Genomic DNA, 8,735 nt, shown 5'->3' with positions numbered 1-8,735 from the left:
GAAGTGCTGAAGAAACTGTTACAACAATTAAACTATTATTATTTTGGTGTTAGGAATCACTGTCATCAAAATAAGAAATTTAGCAAAATGACAGAAAGTGTCCTAAACGGTTACCACTTGTCATTTGAGCTATGGAGGGGGCGGAACTGTGTAAAAATGTTGATCATTGGTATCTTGCAGCGGAAGGATTTAGAGACAGACACCGAACATGGCGGCGCTCGGCAGCCGTGCTAATCGCCCAGAAAACGGCGAAAAACAAAGCAAATCTCCACTCGTATCTCCCCTGAAAGTGCGAGAACTTCTTAACGAAGGGGTCGCTTCGGAAGACAACGTGTTAAATTGGTAAGAGTTTCGCTATAATGAGAAAAAAGTTGCAAAAAGGTGAGAATGTGTGCGAAGAAAACAGGACAGGGGCGGTGAACAATTTAGCAAACGGATAAGTTTTTACTGTAAACCCTGGTGGAAAATTGAACTGAAATGGTAGTTGTGTTTTGGAACATGGGAGCTGATCCAAAACAAACATTAACTGATGCACACTGCTTGTAAGTCTTGGGAAATCATCCAGCTAAAGAAGACTACCAGTTAGACTTTAGACTAGAAACAAACCACGTTACCATTCTACCTGACAACCTGTAGCTGGTTTCTAGCTGATAGACCTTCTTAGACCAGCAACAAACCAGCTCATCAAGCTGGCTTTTGAAACATTTGAAAGTCTGCCATCTTGTTCCAAATTAATCTTAAAATGTATTTTTCTGCAGGGTCATGCACGATTGATGGATGTTTTTGGACTAATACATGCATGGCTTTTCCTGTTAGGATTAAATAAGTGCTGCAAAGGCACTTGGGTTCCATTTATGCCTGGAAAATATGGATTAACGGGGACATTGGCGGCATAGTTTATGCATAACACACTTGGCTGATTGACTTTCTTCCCCATATCTCAGTTCACAGCAGGATCCAAACACACTGTCTCCAAACGGCCTTGGGAAAGCTCCTTGTGAGGCAGCAAACAAAGAAGCGTTTTTCAACAGAGTGGAATCCTACTCGATATCCTTTTGCGTGTTGCTTGATGTGAGAAGCTTGCAACCAGTTTGTGTTGCATAATTAATTGCATTCCTGGTATGATTAATCATAAACTCAGCCCATTGATTCTTCATTGATTTCAAAATGTTGCATCACACCTCTAATGTGATGATTGTGATTCAACCCTGCCAGACAATCTGTGATGAATAAAAACATCCTTATAATCTGACTTAGTCACCATGAAATCAGAACTGACAGTTCTTTTTATTTATTTATTTATTTTTTTTTCTCCTCCAGACAGAATGTTGCAGTGTGTATTACTAATATTCTGCCCCACATTTTTTTCACTTGGGTTTAATTCAAAATAAGGAAGAAAAGATGCCGGTCACTCATTTATTGCTTTGTAAATTCATCCTTAACATAACCACTGTTTAAAATGGGCCGGAAAGCCCCGTGTACTCTCGCCGCTCAGATGTGCACGGTACGGCTGGATCAATGTAGACTGTGACATGCTGAAGTGTTCTAGTTGCCAGGCTTTCCTCTGTGCATCAATCCAAGCAACCTTGGACTTCCAGAAATGTGAGTTTTGGACTATTTATATTCTAGAGTGAAGCCATATTTTATATCTGCACACATTCACTTATTTTTTCCTTTTTTAGATGAAGGAAGGATTTCGGAGTTGCTACAGCAACTTCAAACGCAACATGAGAAATTCTGTTCCTGGCCAGATTTTCCATGTCCAGGTATGTTGAGAGGTCTACTAGTCTGTCTGAAATCTTAATCAGACATAGCTAATCAACAGTGTTGTTTGTTTTCCAGATCGCTTCTGGATGGTTCCAATTAATGAGCCTACGGTATTACTCAGTGCCTTTCTAGACCGTTACAAGAGTGCTTGCCTTCTAGAACAGCAGCTGCCTGCTATGAAGCCAGAGCAACTAAAAGCCCTGGTATGATGTCTTATTTTAAAGGGATGTCCAAGAATAATTCTTCTGTGCATTCACAATTTTTTTTTTTTCTTCCGCAGACCTTGACTGAAGATGTAATCAGTGTCCTCCTACAGCTGATTGAAGATGAACAAGTGAAGCAGGGTGGTTCTCCTTCTAAGGTCTCAACAGATCCACTCTCTGTACAGGTGGCAGCATGTATCATAGCTCTTTGTGGTTGGGCGGCCAGGTACAAATCCAACCAGTGACCTTTGATGCAATTTTGGCAAATTTTCTGCTAAACTTTTATTTCACCTAACTCTGTGCTGTTTTTCCATTTAGCCCGTCACTCCACGCTATGAATCTGCCCATCCTCACTTGTTCTTACTGCATGAGAAAGGTTGGAATGTGGAACTTCTATCAAATGGAGACCGTTTCAGAGAGTGAAAACCCTCCGCAGTCTCCAACATCTACTTCCGCCTTGACTCCATCTCAAGGCACAAGTGGGGAAAAGGGGATGCCCACCTCACCATCCCAATCCCCCACTCCATGTCGCATGAAGCTGCGTAGTCAAGACACCACACGCTCTGAGCAGGTAGGTCTTTCACATTTTTATATTATACAGTATATCTGGATATAGGAAAAGTTAAGTGTATACTTTCTATATAAACAAAACTGGTAGTATCCATTATATTCCACTGATGTTCTTCAGTCATAGCCATCTGAACTATGTCAACATGTGTATAGATGGAGAGTACACCATCCCCACTGGTCCACCGTGCCAGAAGCAGGGACTCCCCTATCCCACATGAGGAGCTTCCCAGCCCTCTGTCCAGGGGCAAGAGACCCATGACTCGCAGCAGGGGTCAAGGAGATAACCTGGCTCTGGATGTGCCCTCCAGTCCACAGCGAAAGACAAAACGGCCACGTCTCTCCTCTGCGAGTGGCCCTGTAAGGACAATCTATTATTATTTTTTAAATGTACTAATAATAACTACTAGTATAATAATAATGTTTTACTATATTATTACTATTATTGTGATTGTAGAATATTATATTATAATATTATAAATGCATGTTATCCCCCAGCATAACTCAGTATGTACTCTATTTATTTATTTTATACATGCACACACACGTGGGGTCTGTTACTATTATTACTGTATATAAAGTTATTATTACCATAGAACAATATAATATTACTACATACATTTTATTTATGTTACCTACCTGGATAAACACTATTAAATTTTAAACACCATATTTAAGCACTAAAGCCTGTTTTGTTTTTCTGTTATAGGAAGGGCTCATGCACAGAAATTTGTTTGACCCAGTAGCTCAGCACAGAGACTGGTGTCCTTGGGTGAGTGTGGAAAGAGAGGAGGGCAATCTAGATGGCTCTGTCTATGTTGGCTGTGAGGCTGAGCTCCCTCAGCCAGGCTGGAAAGCAGCATTTACTCTGTTCTTATCCATGAAGAGAAGCCTCAGTCCAGTGGGGGCCAGTCCATCTCAGGTGAACCAAATACGACAATTCTGTATTTTGCCAAAGCAATCATTTTCATCACTCTAATGCCCTGTTTTTTTTTTTTTTTTTTAATCCATCCAGGGTCCTCATGACAAATCAAAAAGGGTGTTCTCGATATTCCGACAGTGGCAGGTATCTTCCCCATCCCAGTAAGTGGTTTCAGAAGGTGGACTGGGAAACCTTGGTGATTGTTATCATAGTGGTACGCTGTCCTTTGTAACAATGACAGTGGTTTTCGGAGTGTTTCTTGATCAAATGAGTCTTGTTTACACTATTGGGTTTGGTTGGGAAAGGGACAGTAAATCCACACGGATCAAGCGGCCTGTGCTGAAAGACCTTGGCTTGGAGCAGGAAAGCCCGGCAGAGTTCTTCTCAGAAATTGTAACTTTACCACACTGTTTTGAATCTGGGCCTGTCGAGTCGGCATTAGAACATCAAAAGACTGGTGACCGATGCGTTTTACCTCGCATTAATATCCAACTAATCCTTGCCACCTCGCTGGGTATGAGGCTTCATAGAGTTTTAGCCTAAATTTAGGGCTTTAGCGAAGCTCCAAGAACTACACTGGAAGACATGTTAGTTGTATCAATGCTTTTCACGTAGTAGTTTAGCTGAGAAGAACCAGTGTTTTCAGGTTTGTGTGTGTGTTTTCTGCATTGTATAAGTAGGTATATTATATTTACTTCCATAAATGTGAATGGGCTGAACAACTTTTTTATCTCTCTCATTTTTTTTAAGATGTTTATCACCTTTGTCATCTTTTACCCACATGCCAGATGAAATAGATGCCATGTTTAGAAAAGAGTGCCAACGTAAATGATTTAGCTTTTTGATTCACTTTCTCTGGAAGTGCTGCTTGTAGTGCATCATGCATGTTATTCTTGTGCATGTCTGCCTAAATTGAATAAACATTTTCGTTTAGCTGGTTTTCACTATGTATGTCTTTTCATTACAGTGTCTTAAAGAGATACTCCACCTTTTTAACCTTTGACTCCTATGGCTTGTAAAATGCTATATTAATAGTTCCTTTTTAAAAAAAGAAAAAAAGAGTGGAAATGCCTTTTCATATTTATTTAGTACTAAAATTGATCATTAAAACAGTTTAAAAACAAATGCATACAAAAACAAAATAAATATATTGAAACACAACAGCCTTCATAACAAAGGTCATTGCCCAACTGTCATCCTAGACTAGAAGAACTACAAGTTTGCGAATATACTACAAATGGGAGTCGTCCGCTATTTATGACGTGGCCGAAACACCGCATAGGAGGGGGACACCTTTCGTCGCGCAGACATGACGTCATCGGCGGAGGGATAGATAGCTGTGAGAGAGAGCAGTGCAGGCAGAGGACTACCAGTACTATCCGCTGCGGACAGAAAGTGGAGGGCGAAAACTCTCGGAACGACAGCTTGCCGTATGCCAATGTGCAAAAATATACAGTTTCGGTAGAGGCCAAGGGATCGAGAATCAGTCGCAGAAGATTCGAGCTTCGGTCATCGGAAAGAGGAGTGTATAAAGATGTCGTCTCCAAGTCCGGGCAAAAGACGAATGGACACCGACGTGGTGAAACTGTATCCTTTAAAATATAAACAACACAATTACTGTAATGTTATAGCCGTCAAATACCTCCAGTATTCACGAAAACAGCCCTAAAACGCATCTCCTACTGCTTTAAAACCATTCTGGGCGCCCGTCTGGTCTGAAAAACAGTTGTCAAAGCCAGTATAATGGTTTATTGGATGGTGATCAGCTTTTGACGACAAAAGTGTTTTGATGGTTGTCAGTGCGGCCAGCAACAAAGCCAAGATTCATAAACGTTCATTTCTCAAATAGCACAACTCAACCTAGAAATCAGATTTTTCTCGACGGGATTTGTTCGTTGTCAGCGTTCAAAGGCAGAAATGTTGAGGATTATTTATAGCAGATATGTTGCTCTGTGTCCTTTGAGTGTTTTGTCATCGCTTTTCTCTTCAAATCCACACCAGCGCTTGACATCCACAGCATTTAAACACATATTTGTATAGATACCGATCGGATATCGATATTTATATGATATCTGACAAAACTAGACGTGTTTTTGAACAAAATAGTGAATGTTAATGTGCATTTGGCCTGCTAGCGAGCTAGCACAACCTCACAAGCCAGTTATTTATTTATTTGTTGATTGTTTTTGTTGCTGTTTTATAATCAAAACAGACGTTTGTTAGCCTTTCGAGATATTTTAACACGGATTTATTAGTATTACACGAAAACAACGAGATCCTCACATACAGATTGTTGATTTAAACGTAGACGTTTTAAAATGCTCTTTAAATAACAACAAATCACAAATGACAAACTTCACATTCGGCCTCGTTTTAGATTTCTGTCCGAATGTGTTTTTCTTTTGCATGGAGGATCCATTTTGTTTTTTTGTCTTTTGTTAACATCGAATGTTCTCGTTTGGGGTTAAATGTTTTGACAGGAAATTTAGCCTGTATTTACCATCTTTTCTGATTTTAAAGCTTTTGAGAACATGGGAAGTTGTGTTGTTGCTACAGTGGTTGGGTGCGGATATTTGTCTCTATGTCACTAGTCCATAAGAATCCCTTTAGTTTATATGACATAATTGACAAACGGCAAAAGTTTTGTGGAGTTGTTTTTCGTCCGCTTTTGCTCGAGTGCTATGGCTATTGTGCGTGTAACTGCCTTTATTCCTAATGTGGTTTGGCTGTGCTGTCATTGTGTTTTGTTGAGGTTTTTGTCTATCTAAGCATCTAGAACACGCAGTTCTGTTGGTCTTTTAAACGTTTGGTTGATCATTTATGAAGGGCAGTTATGTCGAGCTGTTTTAAACAAAAGAAACCCGCATATATTTGTTTGCTTTAAAGCTCAAGAAAGTTGTCTTGCTTCTGACTATCGTCATGCTACTCAGAGCTGTTTAGTGCTTGTCTTATGTATGATTATGACGTCTACATATTAAAAAGTAAATTATGAAACACTTGGTAAAGTCCTGAAAGGCTCTGGGAATGTCTCGTTATGTTTTTGTCTCGAACAGTAGGAACTAGCCTCATGATTGGCCACTCTGTTACTACCCGGAAACTGCAAGTAGGTGGGATTAAACAGTGAGTTGAGTGACAGTATTTCCTAGTTAAAGCTGAAGTGTATGTTAAAAATACCCTTTTCCTGTATAATATTAATTGCCATTTATCATTGGGCTGTTATTAGGTTAATTTCTCTAAATAAAAGTGTGAACCGTGTAGGTCTGTGATGCTGTCAAAGCGTAGCTGTTTGTATGAGTGACCAGCAACCAATGGAGTGCAACAGCTGAGTTCTAAAACTAAATGTAAAAAGTATTTTTGACATTTTTACCTTTTATTGTGATAGGACTTTATAGGAGGTGAAGTGGGAGAGAGATTGGGAAAGGTCCGCTAGCCGGGACTCAAACTCGGGACATCCGAACCCAACTCTGGGCTACAAAGTTGTTAACGGTGTTGTTGAAGCCATAAATCTGCATTATTTGAACATATTTTTAAATGATTGTGTTCAGCAGCAGAATTCCTGGTGGAAAACCTACATTACCCATCATTCTTCAGAGAAATCTCCACCAATCAGAAGCTAACCGCCCACTCCCATGAAGCACTGCGAATGACATAAACAAGTCAGTCTCCTGAGCTCTCAAATTACTTACGTTTTTGCATATTTTATAATAAACATAAATATATTATTTCTGTAAACGACAACTTTAAGTTATATAGTAATTCATCATTGTTGTTTTTTCGATTATGTCACTTGCAGTGCTTCTTGGGATTGTAGTTCTTTCCCTCATTAAAGCTGATAAGTACATAATCTTGTACTTTTGTCTTTTTCCCCAAATTTAAATACTTATATGCTTCAAATCAAAGTTTATAATGTTGAGATTCACCTTGTAGTTTTTCGAAAATTAAGGTATAACATGAATGGGGGAAAATACTTCTGGAAACAAAGCAGCTAAAAAAAAGTGGACTGGCATTGTTGTGCCCCTATGAGTTTGGGGGTGGAGTCATCGGTTTATAAACCAATAGCACACAAGGAAACCTGTTTGGTATTGCTATTAGTGCAGAAAAAAATACTTCTAGATCCGAGGGTAGAAGTTAAAGTTGAAGGGCTTTAATTTCTGAAAACAGCCGATGGCAGGGGCAACTTTTTTTTTTTACAGCCCTTCAAGCAGGTGGCAAGTATGACCTAAAAGTTTCCTCTTAAAGTATTTAAAGGAAGTTCAGAGGTGGAATACACACACACACACACACACACAGATAATTACAGTAATGATGTAATTTAGCTTCCTGTATTATTTTGGTCAGCTGGATCCCACAAACCTTTCACTAGGAGAACAAGGCCGCTTTAATTGTCCAGGCTGTCTGGCTGGACTACTGTTGGCTGACTTATTATTGGCAGGTGAGAAGGAGCCTAATCACTCAAAACCGCTCAGTTTGGTGATTTTTGTCACATTTAAATTAGCTCAATCGTGAGAATTTATTCACGGAATCTAGGACAGCTATGCAACAATATGGTGGGTGGCCTGTTTCATTTCTGTCATTGCAAAACACATGCAAAGAAGCCCACCATCCCCCAGAATACACACTGAGAAAACAGCCATGAGAAAACACAACTTAAATACCCAATTCCCTTTAGGGGAAACCGACAGACATGTGACAACTGGGAGCAGGTTTCCAAAGTGCCTCCTGTTGCTTGGGACAAGTGTTTGCAACTGGGATGTGGAGCTTTCTATGCATAAGTTGTTTTCTGCATTTTCCTTCTGAAATGCACACCTTATGAAGGGCAAGCAGCAGGGCTGTTTAGAGAGAGAGTTGCTGTTATGTTCGGACACCGCGATCCACGCTCGGTAATTTGCTGCAGGCACCAGAGAGCTGCGGATCTGGAGCACGCTCAACTGGGAATTCACAAAATGAATGTCAGAATGACCTCGCCGTGCCGAGCTGCCTTAAGCACTTCCTAAGCTCGAGAGAGAGAGATGATGACCCGTCTTTGACATCACCAGATACTTCTGAAACATGTTAGAACAGGTCAAAGCTGGCTGTTGGCTTTGACAGGGCAGCATGGAATAGCATAATGTCAATATGTTGTGTAACATCTGTTGCACTTCTCATTTAGCCTATCGTCTGTTCACTGAGAGATGTAGGTCTTTTGAATTTATTTATCTGGAACTCAAAGACCTCCTGATTTAATCAGTGTGGACTGAGCTCTAGTGGTTCTTATCTCATGTTTTTTTTTTCTCACT

At 40.1% G+C, this 8,735-nt stretch overlaps 2 protein-coding genes across 2 annotated transcripts in view; both read left to right on the top strand.

Moving 5' to 3' along the window:
* The first annotated feature begins 161 nt into the window (after window positions 1–161).
* On the top strand, window positions 162–4,407 carry zc3hc1 (zinc finger, C3HC-type containing 1). The gene is made up of 10 exons (XM_058773308.1): window positions 162–342; window positions 945–1,047; window positions 1,452–1,602; window positions 1,683–1,766; window positions 1,843–1,970; window positions 2,048–2,196; window positions 2,289–2,541; window positions 2,694–2,897; window positions 3,247–3,459; window positions 3,553–4,407. The coding sequence occupies exons 1-10, from the start codon at window positions 209–211 to the stop codon at window positions 3,622–3,624; spliced, it is 1,491 nt and encodes a 496-aa protein (XP_058629291.1). The 5' UTR covers window positions 162–208; the 3' UTR covers window positions 3,625–4,407.
* A 369-nt stretch (window positions 4,408–4,776) lies between these two features.
* The window catches only part of ube2h (ubiquitin-conjugating enzyme E2H (UBC8 homolog, yeast)), a 33,003-nt gene continuing 29,044 nt past the window's right edge, over window positions 4,777–8,735 (top strand). Inside the window, exon 1 of the mRNA XM_058773283.1 lies at window positions 4,777–5,046. Within this exon, the coding sequence (XP_058629266.1) occupies window positions 4,994–5,046 (53 nt within the window). The 5' untranslated portion in view covers window positions 4,777–4,993. The remainder of the gene's footprint in view (window positions 5,047–8,735) is intronic.

Source organism: Onychostoma macrolepis, chromosome 04, assembly GCF_012432095.1.
Source record: "Onychostoma macrolepis isolate SWU-2019 chromosome 04, ASM1243209v1, whole genome shotgun sequence".
NCBI lineage: Eukaryota > Metazoa > Chordata > Actinopteri > Cypriniformes > Cyprinidae > Onychostoma > Onychostoma macrolepis.
The sequence above is the reverse complement of the archived record's forward strand: the minus strand, read 5'-3'. Positions and strand labels throughout refer to the sequence as shown.

Coding starts and splice junctions, on each gene's coding strand:
- zc3hc1 (XM_058773308.1), top strand. CDS start 209: ATGGCGGCGCTCGGCAGCCGTGCTAATCGCCCAGAAAACGGCGAAAAA. Junction 1,767..1,842: donor GCCAGATTTTCCATGTCCAG/GTATGTTGAGAG, acceptor TTTGTTTTCCAG/ATCGCTTCTGGATGGTTCCA. Junction 2,197..2,288: donor CTTTGTGGTTGGGCGGCCAG/GTACAAATCCAA, acceptor TTTTCCATTTAG/CCCGTCACTCCACGCTATGA.